Source organism: Perissodus microlepis, chromosome 13 (assembly GCF_051167445.1).
Source record: "Perissodus microlepis isolate ML-2025 ecotype Zambia chromosome 13, ASM5116744v1, whole genome shotgun sequence".
NCBI lineage: Eukaryota > Metazoa > Chordata > Actinopteri > Cichliformes > Cichlidae > Perissodus > Perissodus microlepis.
This window is the reverse complement of record NC_140473.1, coordinates 22990571-23009219: the sequence shown is the minus strand read 5'-3', so window position 1 is coordinate 23009219 and position 18649 is coordinate 22990571. Positions and strand designations below refer to the sequence as shown.

At 40.1% G+C, this 18649-nt stretch overlaps 1 protein-coding gene across 6 annotated transcripts in view; it reads right to left on the bottom strand.

The window, feature by feature from the left end:
• Nucleotides 1–18649, bottom strand: part of ccdc88ab (coiled-coil and HOOK domain protein 88ab) — a 68253-nt gene that overhangs the window by 23805 nt on the left and 25799 nt on the right. For all 6 annotated transcript variants that reach the window (XR_014801927.1, XM_084948234.1, XM_084948232.1 and 3 more), the window contains 10 exons: nt 16201–16270; nt 9589–9647; nt 8715–8798; nt 8448–8588; nt 7587–7759; nt 3075–3156; nt 2388–2546; nt 1821–1967; nt 1578–1722; nt 834–1012 (listed from right to left, as the gene is read on the bottom strand). Coding sequence is in view for 5 of the 6 variants with exons in the window: in XM_084948234.1 (XP_084804360.1) it covers nt 834–1012; nt 1578–1722; nt 1821–1967; nt 2388–2546; nt 3075–3156; nt 7587–7759; nt 8448–8588; nt 8715–8798; nt 9589–9647; nt 16201–16270 (1239 nt within the window). In the remaining variant the exon portion in view is untranslated. The remainder of the gene's footprint in view (nt 1–833; nt 1013–1577; nt 1723–1820; nt 1968–2387; nt 2547–3074; nt 3157–7586; nt 7760–8447; nt 8589–8714; nt 8799–9588; nt 9648–16200; nt 16271–18649) is intronic.

Sequence of the window (18649 nt, the reverse complement as noted above, 5' to 3'; positions counted from 1 at the left end):
AATGCAGTTATTAATCCCTAACAAATGCTGAATACGTCACCTCATTCTGTCACTAATCTGCAGAGAGACACATAGAAGCAGCTGTTCACACATTAAAAGTAAATATTACTGTGGCTCGACTCTTCCAGCAGCTGCATTCACATTTTAATGTGCTCTGGCTCCTCAAGTCACTCAGAAATCTAACTCTGAATTTTCTCTTTGTGAGAGACGAACACAATTTCATGTCTTTTATTCAACGGCCACAGAGAGAGGCTTATGTTTCTGAAAATAGCTGAGAGACTTCTCTTAGCAAGGGGCACTGGTGTGTCAAACACTGGAAAAGAAAAGGCAATGCAGGGCTCCCCGGATTTATAGGTTTGCTTTCAACCTCCCATTCACCCCTTTCTATACCCTCTCTCCTCCTTTCTGTCCATTTCCTACTGAGGGAAAAGGTCTAGAGTCAAGTACCAGGATGATATATTTTAGAGGAACTTGGTGCAATATGCTAATCTGATAAAGGACATAAATTTTAGCCTCGAAAAACAGATATAGAGCTGCAAATCTATACTAGAACACACACAGAATACCCACTTTATTTCAGTCATAGAAATGAACAGTGAACAGCTCAGGACCTACATGTGAAACTAACTATATATCCAGTTTTTATTGGGGAGGACTTGGGGTACAAGCAGGCATTTCTCCTTCGAATAACATAATTGGAAGCATAGTTGTCTGCGTAACTTTATTGAGCCATTCGACAAACATCAGATATGTTTAATCCAAACAGAAAACAGGAATTTACTTTCAGCTAGTTCCCAGAGAGAACAATAATAAAATATGACGTCAATTCTTACTTTCTTGCCCAGCTTCTGGTTTTCCTGGTTAGCTTTGACCAGTTTTGTCACAGTGTCCTGACTGGCCGCTGCTCTGAGTTCCTCAACAGTCTTCAGCAGGGTCTGGTTGTCTTTCTCCAGCTTTAGCAGACGGCTTGACGTTAGCTCATTCACCTCCTCCCCCAGAGACTTCTGAGGGGCTGAAAAAGATGGATTACAAATAGCAAATGTCAACAACTAAATCCAAAGAATTCTGTTTTGATTTTTGATTAGTTCGTTACCAGGCCTCTGGAGAACTTCAGGACATGTTGAGGAGCTAATTTAGCCATTTCGAGGACATCTAAAACCTGCAGGGACACAGGCCCTCGTGGACTGAGATTGCCCACCCCTGCACTATGGTATAACTTTACAGGTCTTAAAGCCTTTAAAGTGCCATTTTAACAAACAAACTCCCACACAAAGTCTTTATCCAGATCCCTGGCTTGTTAAACCTCTTAACCACTCTTATAATCCAAACGCACCGCTGATCTTTCAGGAGCGCTTGAATATTACTTACAGGTCTTAACCAAGTGGAAAGAAAACCCAGTGGAAGCTGACAAATGCACAAGGGCCATAGAGAAGACGCCAGGATTAAGAGCCAATGACCACAGTCTGATCTGCCGGGCCATCTGAACCCTTAATCTTGGTGAACTCAGGTGACTGTCAGCAGCATTTTAACTCAACATGCTATTTTTCGACTTTTCAACTTCGTGGCTCTCCTCTAACCTTCTGTTAGCTCTGGTGTCTTTGATAATTGTTCCAGCTCCCATCCAAGGTGCAGGGATTCATCCATGCTCTGTTTCTGGGCCATCTCAAGCACAAGGTTCTCCTCTAACAGCTCCTCCATTCGCTTACGGTCCATGTCCCGCTCCTGGGTGATTGGGGATATAACAAAAGTTTTCATCACTATTTGTACTTTCGAAATAGCACCGATACTGAAACACTGAATTAAAAAATGTATCATCATACCATCTCCAGGTCGTGGATCTTGGATTTGATCTGTAGATTCTCCTTCTCCAGGAGATGTAATTTGTCGGACCGGGTCCTGCTAGCGTCCAGCTGCTCCTCCAGCATCGTCTTAGTCTCCAGCAGAATCTGGTTGTCCTCCTTCAGCTCCTACAGAAAAGTCAGCAGGTAATAAAAGGTGAACAACAAAACTGCAACCTGGACATGTTGTGCTCTCTTTAAACAAAAACTTAGATTTAAATTAATATATTGCATAGACTGGGCTTACACAGTTTTATATATGCATGAATCTTTATATATGTGAATGGCACAAAATATTCATCTAGAAAAGTGTTTTCTGTTAGATTTATAGTTTTTATTCAAGAGCGCACTAACAATAGTTCAATTTCTAATTCAAACATCAATATTTATTTTTTAAAAACTAGCAGTTTGCAGTGAACACAGATATTGCAGTATAGATAATAAGATGGGTCTCATACTGGTTGCATAATATCACAACACTGCCAACATAAACTAGTTATTAATATTTGGCTACGAGATCATGTTTGATCTGTATGTGCAGCCCTGTACCTCAACTCTGGCCTTGTAAAACTCGATGTCATGAAGTCTCTCCTTGTATCGGCTCAGCTCGCTCTCCAGCTTGTCCACACGTATCGCTTTCTCTCGGAGCGAATCCAGCTCGTCACGATAGGCCCGAGCCGACCGAGCATCTGACAGCAGCTGATAGCTCTGAGGGGAGTTGGCAAACAAATGCACAGCATGATTATGTGGATTCATGAAACAAAGAGCAACTGACAAAGAATTTCATGGACAAAGATGCAAACAACCAAAACATGCATTAAAGGAAAAAAAACAACAACACTCAGTGAATCTGGAATCTTGTAAAAATATAAGCTATTAGCAACTTTAGCAAGTTTCTTCTGCTACATAAACAGATCAGGCCAGAATGAACTCGCCACACAAACGCATCTGGAACCACAAGAATTATCCTCATGCACCTTGTTTACTGCAGTTCACCAGTCAGCCTGTCGCCCACTCCCTATCAAAAGCCATGTGAGGCTGCTGCTTCACTAAAGATAGCTCTAATAGCCTGTAATGAGCTAAGTCACCTGCTGACTGATTAAATCCTGGCAGAGCTGCACAAACAGAGGACTTAGAGGCACAAGGAGCAGGTGGAGGGGACATGTAGTCACATGAATGTTTGTGTGTTATGTGTGCATGTAGGTGCACAAGCATGGACGTCAGTGGAGACGTTACCTCTTGCTGAAGTCTCTTGAGCTCGACCTCCATGTTCTCAAGCTCCTGCCTGGTGTCCAAAAGCTGCTCACTCTTTTCCTCTCTGCAAACAAAGGAGAAAGGTTAGCAATGGGAAAAAGGTTAGAAACATTAAGCTTTACACTGAAATCCCATGCCAAAGAGTTTTTGTATTTTTTTTTTTTTTTTTTTAAGTGTGGATTCCTATGTATATCAGTTCTCGGGATGCACAAGAACATTCCCTTAGGGCTGTTTCGACTTCAAAGCTTTCAGCTACAGTAAATCATTTACGGGTGGAGCACAGAAATGAATATATGAACAAAATAAATGATCAGAAAAGTAGTTTCAGTAGGTTGACAGAATGTCAAACTTCTTTTATATCGGGGCCACACGCAGCCTACTTTGATCTTAAATGGGCTAGATCAGTAAAACTCCCTCTGTGTCAGTGTAAAGAAGTTTAACTACACATGTAATACCTGAAACACCTAAGTTAATACAACACTAAGTTCCAGTTTTTCTACATGATAAAGAAATGCTGCTTTAGTGAATGAAAGAAAGCATGAGTTCTAGAAGCTATTTGCCCATACTGTCGTGTAATTATTAAAACAGGAAGTTTGTTAATTCACAGAAAAGGTTTAACCCCAAAAAATGTTTTTGGTGTCCTATTAAAGGCCATGGGGGAGCTCTTCATCAGTAGGAAAAGTTGTACAATAATATGAAAATACAGTTAAAAGTCCAAAATTTGTGCCCTGTTTTAATTTTCAACGCTGCCTATCGGACTGCAGCCTTTGCCGGGCCGATCTTGGATTATGTTTGATACCCTTTAGTCTATGTAATTTGAGAAGCTTCAAGAAGTTATAAGTATTCAGCAACAGGCAGCAGGAATGTAAACCGAGTTTCAGCAGTTAGATCTCTTAAAACCACCGTCAGCTACTTGAAGGCCCCGATCTGTTTCACGTGCTAGTTATGCTCAAATTCCAGCTTTGATTGTTTTTGTCTGAGAAGCTTCTTTGCAATCAGCAGTTACATAGTCTTTAAAAAAAAAAAAAACACAAATCTTTTGATGCTATTAAATCTTTGTGTGACATGTGTCATAGTGAGTAATATGAATCAGTTAGGTATTCAGTCCAATGTATGACTGTGCCACATTTTAGGAAATTCCTCCCAGGCATTCTTGTAACGTCGTGTCCATGAGAAAGGGAAGAATAACCCAAAATTAGGTTTTCAGTTGTGCCGTTACTGGGACAGACGCATAAAAATATCCTATCGTGCCTGGTGTGTATGACCTGTAGTTCTCAGGAGCGTCTTTCCTGCGTCTTGCCCTAAATCTGGCAAGTAATAAACAAACCAATTCTGCTTGACAGCACATTTTGAATAACAGCCAAAGGAAAACCGTCACAGACAAATAAAAAACAGAGTTCAAGAGATTGCATGTCAATCTTTCCCTGAGACTAAAACCCCTGGTGCACTTTGGAGCCAAAAAATAAAGAGTGACATAAAAGCTGGGATGGAAACTACAGAATTCAATTCATTACTCTTTTTTCGCATCAACAGTTGGGTCGATCTACTATCCAAGACTGTTCTGTAACATTTATTTCGATGACAGTGAAGTAGGGCAGCCTGACATTTGCTGTCTGTGTTGCAAATTCTCCCAGCTCCTTCCACAGAGGGTAGCTTTGAAGGAAAGTAACTGCATTCCTGAGATGCTGCTCTCTGTGTGCATGTGTTTGCATGAATCCGCTCCACTGAACATTTGATGGACTATTTGATTACTGCTCTCTGGAGTCTCTGTCCATCTGAATAATAAAAAGCATCCTTTAATTCAGGCATTCTCGTTCACCTTCTTTCTTCCAAGGTTCACGTTATTTAAGATGCTAGAAAATACTCAAGCAAATATGTTCTTTAACCCATTTCTGTTTTCATTTCATCAATTAACTCCCTGCCAAAAATCAAACACCTGTCAACACCACCCACGGAGATAGTTTTGGACTCTCATTGTGAATGCATCGCAGTCTGGTGCTTATTTGACTGGTTTAACACGCCATGCATGCACAGACAAACAGTTGTGTTAGTTGCCATATTCAAGAAGCCAAGAAACAAAGAAACCTTTATTCTTAGTCTAACAAATATCTAGATGTCCTCCATCTGTTAGTCTGGTGTTATTTTCATAGCTTTAATTCTTTGTCATATAAAAAAAAGAAGTATACTCTTGTCTAAGAACAAACAAAAGCATTCTCAATAAAAATACAGCTTTAAAATGAAAAGTTAGGACACCAAATATGGTTATGTTGAAAGATTTGTTGTGCTTTTCAATCAATCTATATCGTTTAGATCCCAAAACGTAACAAAATATTACTTTTTACTTTTCAATATTTCTATCTATATGATTCTAGAAGAGTCCAAATTTATATATCTAGGTGAAGCTGTAATACCTCTATATTAAAACTAATAAGCTTTTGGGTGCAGATAAGTGGAAATAGCACAAAAAAAATGAACAAAAACAGACCACTGTGACCACTGTGGAAACAGTGAAACATACCCCCCAGCTCTGACCTGGTCTCCTTCAGACACAAAAAGCAGACACACACACACACACACACACACTTATATGGAGAGACACTGTCTGTATGTGCCTGCATCCATAGACACAACAAACAATCTTCCTCTCCCTTAAAGACGGCACAGTAATCATGTGACCAGACTACATCAGAATGGACAGACGGACCTTTTTGTTCCTTGTCACAGCTCATCACATGACAATAACCTTTCTATCACAGACACAGCAGCACTATAGCAACACTATAGCAACCAACAAACAAAATAAATCTTGCTCTTGTTGTATTGTGCCCCTGTTTAAGTTAACTGAAGAGATTATAAATGTGGGTCAAGGAAGGAAAGATAACAGAAACGCCTAGAGTGATTGATGGCGACCCATTCCAACACAAGAACTAAGACAAATTAGTTTAAGATCATTCAAGGTGAGATGTTTTTAATGTGACAAGGAAGTGGCTGATCTGCACCTCAATCTAAGATACAATCAATTGTTGAAGAACCATAATTTAGTCCTTTAGTTAGGCCTCATACAAACATTTTGTTAAACAAATCGTTTAAACAAAGGAAACAAAACAATGCATCCTTCGACAAACAGGAATGTACCCTTTTGACTAATCAACAACCTGTTTAAACTGGAGTCAGTCGACAGTTAAAACTGAGAATGAGTCTAATCCATGAGGTAGCACATTAGCAAATATTGCCTTACATCCAACCAAAACCCTTTAGAAGTGATAGCCTACATTATACATTAATAAAATGTGAATATTATATAATGTGAGCAGAACTCACATCCCAGATCTAAATCCTTAAAATTATTATTTGGTAAAATAAATATATTTAACATTTCAATAAGAACACGGACAGCAGCTCACACTGCATGAACAAGCCTGCAATGTTTGTCATTTGTTATGGAGTTCTATCCATGTAAATTAAGCTTTAACTGGTAGGTAGTTGGACTTCTCTTTTTCTATAAATTTAAGAAGTGCTCAGGACTTTCTCTGACTCAAAATGGGTCTTTGTGTAATAGATGGCTGTCATTTCTCTTAATTTGATAAAGAAAACGAGGGTACGCTTGACTAAATTAAACATACATGAACAAAACTACTTGAGTCCTGGTGATTTTCCCCCAAGTTAACCTCTTTGCGGTGAGCTAACATTTTTGTCAACACAGGGCTTGCACTCATTTAAATGCTGTTATGGTGACAGATTCACTTCTATCCAGCAAATTAGATCCACTCAAGTGTGTAAACAATTTCCTTGACATAGTCTATGTCAGGACTGATAACAGCCTATCACAGGAATCCAATTCATGATTATTTCAGCTGGAACAGAAAACATGAAAATCAACCTCTGTAGAGCAAAACAGTTCCTGCAAAGTCGTTAAACAACAACACCAACTTCAAGGCACCAGCCAGTCTGTTAGGACAGGTACAAGCTAAGTTCATTCGTGCAACACTAAAATACTTCCACTTGAAGTGAAAAGTTTTCTCTTCTAACTGATCCATGTCAGCCATTAAGCCTTTGTCTGCTGGAAAATTACAGCACTTTAAAAAGGAAACTCTATTATTCATAAACCACATTTAAAAGGCCTCTAAGGTTTCTGAGAATGACTTCACTTTTTCTTCTTTTGTGTGTGGCTCATAACAACAACGAAAGCTCGTGCAACTTATAAGTGGGCCGAGTGGAAATGGACTCTTTGGATAAATATCCAGTTAGATTGTATCCTTTTCTCACAATGAAGGTGATTGCTGATCACGAAGAATCTGATGAAGTTCAAATACTGATCCTGATGACCGTGCAACATTTTATCTGCCCAGTTCAGATCACATTTGTGACACTTGCAACAGTAGGAAACAAAATTGGCACCCACAGAGATCTATTTACAGTTCTAGCTTCTTTTTTCTGTTCCCTATGCTTAATTTAGATAATTATTGAAAAAGCTGATATGGCGGTTGCACTCACAGTTCCTGCCGAAGGCGTCTTATCTTGGCCTTGGCATCAGCCAACTCCACAGAGAGGTGCTGTCGGCTCTCAGTCCTCCTCATACTGGGAGAGTCACCGGGAGACTGGGTTGAACAGGGAGCCAGTGGAGAGAGCTGCACACAGTCTCTCTCCTGGGTAAGCTCTACTATAGTCTGGATGGGAGCAGAAAATAGAAGAAGGTGAGGTGTTGTGTAAATGCTAAGAGGGAAAAACAAAGAGGAGATTCACTGATTCAACGGAAGGACTCCCACCACCCAAAAACTAGAACAGAATAAAAAGTGCACACAGTCCCACATACAGCCCATTTTGATCTACTGCCCCTGACAGGAAATGGGATTTTAATTGAAAGCAGCTGGACTACAGTGATAATCTGGAGGCTATTAGAACCCCCTGAAACACACTTAATAACACACACACACACACACACACAAATCAGCTGTATCTGTCATTGGGATCTGCACCCCATGGGTTGGAAACTCAATGACGCACGAAGTCAAAGTCAAACACACACACACACACACACACACACACACACACACACACACACACACACACACACACACACACCCGCATCCATGCGACAGTTAACAGTTTCAACCCTTCCTTCCTGAGGTTTCTCTTGTGTGGTAACATGAAAAAAGGAAAAATTTCCACATAACCCTGTTCGAAAGTGACCTAAAGATTTTCATCAGCAAATCTCCCCCAACAACAGAGAGAATTTCAATTCATTAAATTTTCTACACTTCCTTGTTCTTTGGTCTGCATTGTTTATGTACTTTGTCATTTTGCTAATAAGCCTCAATAAGTGTATATTCACACACATATACAGTATGTCATTACCTCAAGCTGTGTGTCCCTTTCATCCACCAGGCGCTTGAGGTGGAAAGCCAGGTTTCTGGAGAGGCTGTCCAGATCCTCTGGAGGTATTTCCCCACTTTCCAACCACTGCAGGTCCACTACATTTTCTTGGTTATGAGTCACCTAAAATTACCATCATATTGTCAATAAAGCTTTAGCGAATAGTGAATGTAACAGTGAACACCAGCTGAAAGGTTTAGCAAGGCTTATAACATTTTCTCTTTTGTGTTTGCTGTGGAGGAGAAATACCTCTTGGATATGTGATGCTATGGCAGCTTTGGTGTCAAAGTCCAGAGTCTGGATACGCTCAATGTACTCTTCCTTTTTCTCACACTGTAAACAGAGAGAGGAGGATGCAGGGGCAAAAGTTAAATCTCTAAATCTTCAATGAGAGAAGAAGAGCACGATATTTGAGATGTGACATAGTCGATAAGTTTAATTGGGGGTCCAGAGGAGGTTAGCAGGCCAACAATGTAAACATGAGCTGCATTTATTTACTGAATGTATTCTTATACATCAGAAAGATGATAAGAGCAAAAACAGCTGAGACAGGCTCTTGAACTGAATAAGAAGATGCAAGAAGATGGAAAAATTTATTTTTTTATTTTTAATGAATAATTCTGATTAGTAGCTAGGCATCTGTGCGTTTTAATGCAGCCTTGTGGTAGGCACATCATCAAGTCAGAGTTAAGTGCATGAACACAGGTGCAGCTTCATTTGAATAAAACAATGGAGTTGGTGAAAGGTCAGTGGCTTTATCTGACGTGCAGTGAGTAAGAGCTGAATGCAGGCTTTGTCATAAGACAGGAAAAAGGTCTGCATTGTCATTCATTACACAGCGTTAGTTGTATCAGAGTTAAAGCTGGCAGTAAATCAAGGAAGACTGGACTAAACAGACTTAAACTCTTCCAAATGTGTTTTTGGATTGAGAATTAAATTGCAAAAGTATAACCACTAAAAATGACAAATAACAATGATATCTATTTGACCTCCTCATAAAATATCATCTTAAGTTGATAGTCGTCTGTTATGAACCTTCTTAGTCCATACTTTCACAGCAGCATGAAATGTGTATCAAATGCACTTATGTGGAGCGTTTAGGTCGACTACACTGAGCTCTTACCTGGACAGCACAGCCTAGTAGCAACAGCAACAGTTTCTTCATCTCTTCCAGACCTTGTGCTGAAGGAAGACATAGGACACAGCAGGGGAATAACTTTAAATATGTCTGCATAAAAACCCAAACAAAATTCCTGTGGAAATCAAAGATCATTTGTTACGTGTGTCTTGTTACTCCCTTTATTTGTCTGGCTTTGTGTTCAGTTTTTGTGGTTTATTAAGGAGTAAAAACAGAGGTTAGTTAATTAGTGCTACTGATTGATGTTTTGTTGATAGCAGTGGAAGTATTTTCCGCAGCCTCTTCGTCACAACAAGCTCAGATCGATTGCATGATGTAGGTCAGTAACTAATTCATAATTAAGCTTTACAAACTGATTTTTATTTTTTTTTTCAATTAGTAATAAATGTATCTTAAGGTTGTGTCCCCTTTGGAAACAGGGCTTCACACGACCAAATTCCCTGTAAAAATCAAGATGTAGTAGGTTCAGATTAAAACATCAGCTTCACCTTATTTTAAGACAGGAATAAAACCATTCCCACATTTACTTCCAATAAGCCTAAATTCTTGGGTTGTTCCCGTTTCCCTTATAAAACCTTTCCTCAGATACAGTGACACGATGTTTTCCACAGCGCAGTAGGCTGGCAGGGTGAACACCCAGTACTTCCACATGTCAGGACATATTGTCAGAAACTGCTGAAACCCACAAACAGCTGCTTGCCTGCTCAACAGGCCTGAGCTCATCTGTGTGATTTGGGACTGAACAACAGCAAACCAGGTGGTGTGTGTGTGTGTGTGTGTGTGTGTGTGTGTGTGTGTCACACACTGACTAAGTGGTATAGTTAATGCTAGTTAAGGGCATCTGTGTCTCTCTGTACTAAGACTGTGTTCCCCCAGTTGATAACCAGAGTGTGTGTGATAAGCCAGCTCATCCTGTGGCCCAGGGGGGCTAGCAAGGGCTAAAAATGTCCCGCTAAAACGATCATAAATCCAGATTAGTGACAGCATGTTCTCGATGTAGGGTGGTCTGTTTTATGGGCCAATCATCACAGCTAAACAGCAGGCATACACAAGGACAATTTTCATTGACAACTTTAATCTTCGTGGGACTTTCCAAATGACAAAAAAAAAAAAAAAAAAAAAAAAAAAGAGATTATAATGAGATGAATGAGTGATGAAAGTACTTTTCATGAAGGACTGAAAAGTACATGTTGGAGTGGGTTGGGGTGGTTAAAAAAAAAAGCTGTGGAAAGCAACAACTTAAGGGCGTTTCACATACAGTGTGGATACAAACGGCACCTCTGAAATCCATACATTCACACAACCCGTAGAAATGCAGACTGGCAGGAAGCGAGCGCATACCATACACATAAAACCATAAGTGGCCGCAAAAAAATGACATGGTACAGACAGAGGACAGAGAACAGAGGACAGTGGTCAGCGTTTGCTTGGCCTAGCAGTCAGCACAGCACATGCTGCTTTCTATGTGAAAGAGCTTTTTAAAGCAACAGACACTGTTTTCGCTCCAGGATGGCAAAACAGAGACTCCCATTGCAAGTGTCTATTCAGCTATTTTACAGGTTTCTCTATACAAATCAATTATGCTTCATTCATCAGTCTTGAATCAGAGGCACAAAAGTCAATATTATTACAGAGTAGCACTGAATCTCCATGTAACCATTAAGTAACAGGTTAAATTATATTTTAAAGCAATACAATAATGAGAATAACTACTGCACCCTAAGGTCCAAGGCAGAGTCTGTATATGTAGTTTGAATTTAAGGAACAAATCAACAGAAATTTGAAGAGAAATGTGCTGCTAAACTGCTTAAACTTTTCTGTTTTCACAAATATAATGCAGCCCTGAAGCTTTTGAGAAATTACCAGACATGTCAGAATACAAATGAGTCAGATCAGATATTAAACGTAATCTCCCAGCCCCCGTCTGTGTGACAGCCCCCGCCTCTCTGCCGGCTTGCACGTTGTGAAATATCACAGGTAATAATCCGGTGTGTTCACTGCATCCTGCCTCTAGGATGCTCTCCCTCGGCATCCTTCCCTAAACCAAGTGGAATATTGCCAACACCGAAAATCTATCTTGTGTGCTAACTGCTTGACAATGTCAGGACCCAACTGTGCCAACATTTACAGCATTCATATGTGAGAAAATAACTTTCAGTTATGTTAAATATATAGTGAAGCAGGTCTCTTTTTCCCCCCCTCTCTTTTTTGAGCATTCCAGCTAGTAGACCTGGAGCTTTGCAGCAGCCTTTTTCTTCTTTAGGCACTTATTATAGAGATGCTTCAATCATAATATGGAAATTCTCTTGTAATAGAATTTGTGCTGAAGCGTAACCAAGGAAATGAGTGGCAGGTTGTTGACAACTCAGAGGGAAACTTTCTGACCTTCTGGTATAGAAATCAGTCATAACAAGGTCAGGTGTTTTTCCACAAATCCACTGTGCGTGTGACCCAGACATGGCATGATGTCATGAAACATTTTAGGAAAAAAAACTGAACATTTATGTCACTGCATTTTAATTATATATTGTCATTAATTAATAGTAAATACTCTTAATAACTGTCTCTAGAAAATAACCATTGCTGTTTTAAGAGTGAATACTGAAGTGTGCTTAGTCAGTCACTCATTATGAAGCACACAAAAAAGTGAATTTGGGCCTAGGAGGGTGACAGATAAAACTAATTCTCAGAGCCACTGGGCTTAACAATAGTCTATTAGAGCCATAGGAACCTATTCTAGTCAGGGAAGGGATTTAGCTCAGCAAATCGACTGAAGCAACCAAGGAAAGATAAGGGGCCTCATAGGATAAATAATTTATACCATCAGAGAGAGCAACCGAGAGAGAGAGAACAAGAGCGAGAAGCGGTAAAGAGGGAGAGATGAAAGGAAGAGACACAAAAGGAGGAAAGCACCACAGCGCACAAGCAACACAAACACAAGGGAAGAATACAGAAACACAGAAACCAAAAGAGACAGAGAGCAGGAGGAAGGCAAAGAGGCAAGGTTGAAAATAGAAAGAAAGAAATCTCCCTCCAGCAGCAACAGCAGCAAAGAGGTAGCCTTCAATCTCTGCTGGCTTTTTGTCCTCCATCACTCTCCTCCTCCTTTCTTATCCAATCACTTCATGCACCCATTTATTCTTTGCAACACACATCCACCCATCCTTCCTTCCTTCCATCCTCTAACATTGTTATAGATGATCTGCACCTTCTGAGACTGAGCACACTCATCTAGGCTTCCTTTTTCACCACCTTTCCCTCCTCCCTCTTTTATCCTTTAGGCAGGAAACAAAAGGTCAGAAGGACAGTTACCAACCCTTCTTCCTGCAATGCCACAGCAGTGTGTGGGAGGATGTGAGTCAATTATGAGGAAAAACAGAATTGTGTACTTCCATGCAAGCTCTGTCAGGACCCAATGGCATGCATGTCAGTAATAATACTGGTACATGCAATATGATATTGCTTTGACAAGGTGCCAGAGTCTATTCAACCCATCTCACTGGAGCAGAGGACAGGGCAGAGCTGACTAAACCTTACTTAGAGATCATTTTAGAGCAATTGTGCTTTACCCAGCATTTCCTGCACATAGATTTTATTCAGGCAGGCTACCCATTTATATTAATAGCCACCAATCCCTCAGCTCTCAGAGCTAACCCAACACTGGTTTCCTCTCCATCTACTCTGCTTATTATAGACGCACAACTGACCACAACATAGTAAAAATAGGCAGAACTTTTTTCCTCAGTTTCAGAGATTTTCATATCAGATTTTCTTGTTTATGGAAAATGGCAGGTTTTGACCAGTGTCATCCACATGCTTAAATATATTAATTCATAAAATAAATATTTACACTATATAAGGTATTTTTGCACATGGTGAAGCAAAGTCCTATTTCAAATCTTATGCAAAGACAGGAAATTCACACAAATACACAGTGGGTGACACATAAACAGAGGTAAACACCTCCCACCCACTCCATGACATGCTGGTCAGTCACAGGAGCACGTTCAGTGAGAGACTGAGATTACCGAAAAGCACCACTGAACGACACAGGAAATCTTTCCTGCCTATGGCCATCTCCCTGTACAACGCATCCACTTAACACACTGGTTACAGCTACAACTACACATGTTTCTTTTCCAGCTATTTATTTATGAGTGACTTATGTATGTATATATATATGTATATATTGTACTATTCTTAGTTAGCGTATTGTCTGTCTTGTCTTAATGTTGGTTTATAATGGAGCACTGTAACAAAAAATTATTTCCCCCAGGGATTAATAAAGTATTCTGATTCTGATCTCCACAAAATGAGTGCTCCTATACAGTGAGGACAGCCAAAGCACTGTGATCGATACTGATTTAGACTTCGAGGAAATCCACTTCCTAACTGATGTCACCGGAAACTACTTTTATGCCTACACTGCAACGGTCCATGGTACTACATCTGACATGTAATTTCTCGTAGTTTACGTAGAAGTTTTCAGCATAGAGTTAAAGAGGGCTCCAGATTATGGCGTTCTTCAGTATAAGGGAGCATACTGTAGGTTTTAGAAATAGTCCAAAAACACTCCACTAATTGTTTCCCAAGGCGAAATTTACCTTTAAATTTTGTCTGATGATGACTCAGTCAGCTTTGTTTTTGGCTGCTGTCAGTGAATAGCATTTTCCATTAGTAGGAGTGATGAAAAGAGGATTATAACTATAAAAGGCCACTCAATTTGCCCAAGGAAAGCAGCTATAGATTAGCTAAGATATTAGTGATGATAATTCACAGACTTTAAAACAGACTAAACAAAGGAGCTACTCTGTTTTTCTGACATGTGCACATAACCGTACTGACCAGACACTACTTGCATGCACAAGGGAGTGTTTGTCTGTACATATAACCCTGCATGTTTATGCAAGGGGAGCTAGGGTTAAACCAGAGCCTTGAGGGGGGTACTACAGTGCATTCCCACTGTTCACTGTTGTGAAGACACCCCTCCCCCATCTACCAAACACACATGCATGCACTCACACACATGGAGAGGTGTCCCCTGCCCCCCTAATGGGAGCATAATAAAAGACACATGGCCAATGACTTTCAGCTGGCAGTCACCGAGCCAGCGAGCCAAGCTCCACAGCTAGCACTGGTCTGACTGGCTGCTGCCTTGCTGACTGATTATCTGATGAGCTACAAGGTAAAAAGCACTAGATGAGTGAAGTCTTCCTGCTTGGTCTGGCCCACTTGCATGGAGCTTCACTCCACTCGTGCAATGGGTCGAACTCGGTATCCTCTTAATATTTCCTTCAGGACTTTTAAAGGCTGCTGCGTGAGGCTGTGAAAGACTGCAAAGGTGCTGTGAAAATGGCAGTGATGTATTCAAACAAACAGACAGGGGCTGACAAGGATTAATAAACACCAAATAAAAGCAATTATGAAATCTGGTGCCAGTGATCCATACACAAAAGTATTCACTACTTGCAGCCTCTTATCGTTCATTTATTTATCTTTCATGCTAGTAGGGGCATATGAGAATTAAAAAGGGTAATTGTGACCACTAAAGAGTGCTGAAAACCCAAAAATAACAAACTGCTGTGATGAACGTATGATAAGGCAGCTGGGGGAGGATGGGTATTTAAAAAGGTACAGATCTTTCAGCAAGATCTGTGACCTGAGCCTGGAAACAATACACTGAAGAGCTCATGATTAAAGTTGCAGACATCTACACAAAAGCTCTGAACCTTTGCGTGGATACTGTTTTCCCAATGTAGAGCAACCAATCCAATGATCTTTTGTGTGTCTACTGATCTACACTGGCTGAACACCACCACCCCCAAATGATATATTTTAATACAAATGTATTTCTGCAACCACTACGGCATAATCTTAAATGATGACCTGCTGTTAGTTATCTTCTCCTCAGTGGCTTACTTAAGTTCATGCTGGAGTATCAAGTTGGCACTTAGGGCTGGACAAGTCAAGCTACATAAAATATTATTATGGTGTTCGAACACTTGACTCTGCACGATTGTTGCTTTTAAGGCGACTAAGACGTATTAAGTTGCATAGCTGGGAGCACCAGGTCAAAGCCTTGATGCCAAGGGGTTAAATGAATTTAACACTTTGGGTAATAGAACTCTACAGATGTGGCCGTGGGCGACTTGCTTGTGGTGGAAAATGTGTGCACAAGTTTTCACAACGCTTTCTGAGAATAGAGCTGCAGAAAGATTGTGAAACCTATAATTGGTCCACTTCACATCGCTGCAAAAATATAATCAACATTTTTCATTTTCTGCTGTTAAGTTTCGATTCTGCGTGGGTTATGAATGACATTTAACAGCTCGTTATTGTGCAGAAAAAGAAAAAATAAAGGCACCAAAGAGAAAGCACACATGAAACATCAAAGCACTGAATAATTTTAACAGGATTAAATTTGCATTCTGATGAAGTTTGGGGAGCTCTGCAATGTTGAATGTCCTCTTAGTGAACTGCCTGCAATGCACTTACTACCAGTGCCACTCAGCTAGAGTCAAGTTAAAACCGGCACAGGACGGGTCAGACCGTCAGTCTGTATAATGAAGACGTACTGTTTAGTACGCTGGCACTTACCAGAGAGGGGGTTCCGGCCCAGTATCAGCACATTTGGTAAAGGCATCATCACCAGCTGTTGGAGACACTCCTGTCACACAAAAAAAGAAAAAAAATGTTCAGCAAGGGAGCGCAATGTCAAATATTTATTTTTAAAAAACTAATTATGGAGAATAAATCGAAGCAACTAAATCTAAACCAAGCCCAAATGGTACTTTAATTTGCCAGAGTTCTTGAGTATTGGACTCTAAATAGCTTTAGTAGCGCTACATACGTCTATCAGAGGATACTACCATCCAAGATCATCCTTTTTTAGCATTAATTGTTTATCAATACATGGCTACACAGCAATAATTGAAATATTACATATATAATGCTCAGAGATTTGATAGTGTGAAAGTAGGAAGGTGAGATCCTTCCAAAGAAAGACAATTCTTAAATTTTTAAGAGTTAAACACTGGGTGAGGCCAGATAAATCAATAGTATCTGGTTAACCATGAGATTTTGTGCATTGGTAGTGACTGCATATGTGAGATGATGCAAGTGGGAGTGGTGCGCATGTGGGTTAAATAGCTGGTGTGGTTTATGCCGCAGGGCCCTCTACATTCACATTTCAATCATCATAACCAAAATGAAACCAAACCAACAAATTACACTCAGGTAGACAAATGCACCAATGTGTACATCTGCACATACTGACAATGTTGGTGTTGATGCTTTCATTTTAGTCAAATTAAAGGTGCGGCAATGGTACAAAAACAGCTAGAAACAAATGACGTCAAATCATCATAATAAGATGTCTAATGCCATTTAAAAGGCTATATAAATGTCCTTTTAGAGGTCCACAACCATAAATAGATCATTTTTCACCCAAACTTTACATTGCTGCTTTCTCTCTGTATGCAACTCTATTCTGGACACAGTCTCTTTCAGACCACCTTTCAGAAAAGTTCTGTTTGCCTTGCATGGTTGGAACAAACAAGGCAAAAGACTACTGTTGGCGAACCCTAAACCTCATGAGAACATGAGTAGCCATCAGCCAGTGGAGCCAGAACCAGAATCAGGCAAATAACGAGAACCTGCAACAGAAGTCACTGTTTGGATGCCCTTACCATTTTCTCAAAGACCCGCACTGTAGCAAAAAAAGGCAACATGGAAACAAACCAACTCACCCCCAGTCCTTGTTTACTGGTTTAAAATTGGTCTTAAAGTTTCCCCAGTTTCTGCCCCTTGCTGTTAAAATGTTGACATAACTTTGGCCTCTGGGCACATAATTATACCCACATCAGCCATGTAACAAAACAGCACAGAGTATTTTCCTGGTAGTGGTGTGGAAATCTTACTATAATACATGAAATGTGTCTGTCTTTCTCTACCAGCTCCTCCTGGACCAGTGGCTGAGCAACAAATCTGGCACATAAGAACTTTAGTATTTCTGCACCTAAAATGCCTGATGAAAGCACCCTATTATTTTAAATTAATGACAACATCATTTATATCCACAAATGACATATGATTTGATGACGCCATCATGGTGCCAATCAACCACCAAGCAACAGACTAAAATTACCCATTTTCATCATATAAACAGCATCTACCAGCCCTATTTTTTGTGATCAAGTATATCAGTTTGGACAAAGCATGAAGAGGTAAAAATAATAGTATAGCATGGGCTTGTACTAGTAAAGAGTCATCCATGTCTGGCATTTAACCAAGACTTGAAGGTGCAGCCTAAGCTACTGTAAAAGAATAAAAATGTTGGTCTGTAGGGTGCTTGTTCTCTGCCAGAGGTCATTAGGCAAATGTATTACCCGGCGATACAGACAAACAAAACAAAAAGCTGGACCCCAACAAGGTGTTTCAGACACCTAATAACAACTAGTATTTTCTGAAGTAGACAATTCCTTTTGACATGGGCTTTGTAACTTCTGCAGATATTACACATGCACAGAAAGGAAAAAACACAATAAATGAAAGTGGACAAGATAGGCAAAAGGTAAAATATGGCCTCCTTAAAAAAAAAAAAAAAAAAAAAAAAAGGGGGGGGGGGGGGGGGAATAAAGGAAAGAAAAGAAAAACAGAGCAAACTTCCATAAAGCAACATCTGTAAAATTCAGAAAGTTCCAGCTAACCATTTGGTAGAAACTGTACACAGCTAACTGCCACAGTGTTCATGGTCTAAACTTTTAGAGCAGTATAAACCAACCCTAAACCACATGTCTGATTGCAAAGGAAGAGATGGTTTCTTTAAATAGAATATACATAAAGGTCAGCTAACTTGAATATTTCATACTTACCTGATGGCAGAGAACAACTTGAACTCATCTGACCTGACAGTCGACTATTCTGTGCAGTGCACCGCTGCAGTCATGACAACGAGGCTTATATCAGTAAAGGGTTTTGCAGAAGTTCTGCGTGTGCAGTAATTAACTGCTCTATACATACTCTGTGACCTCACCGTAGAAGAAGA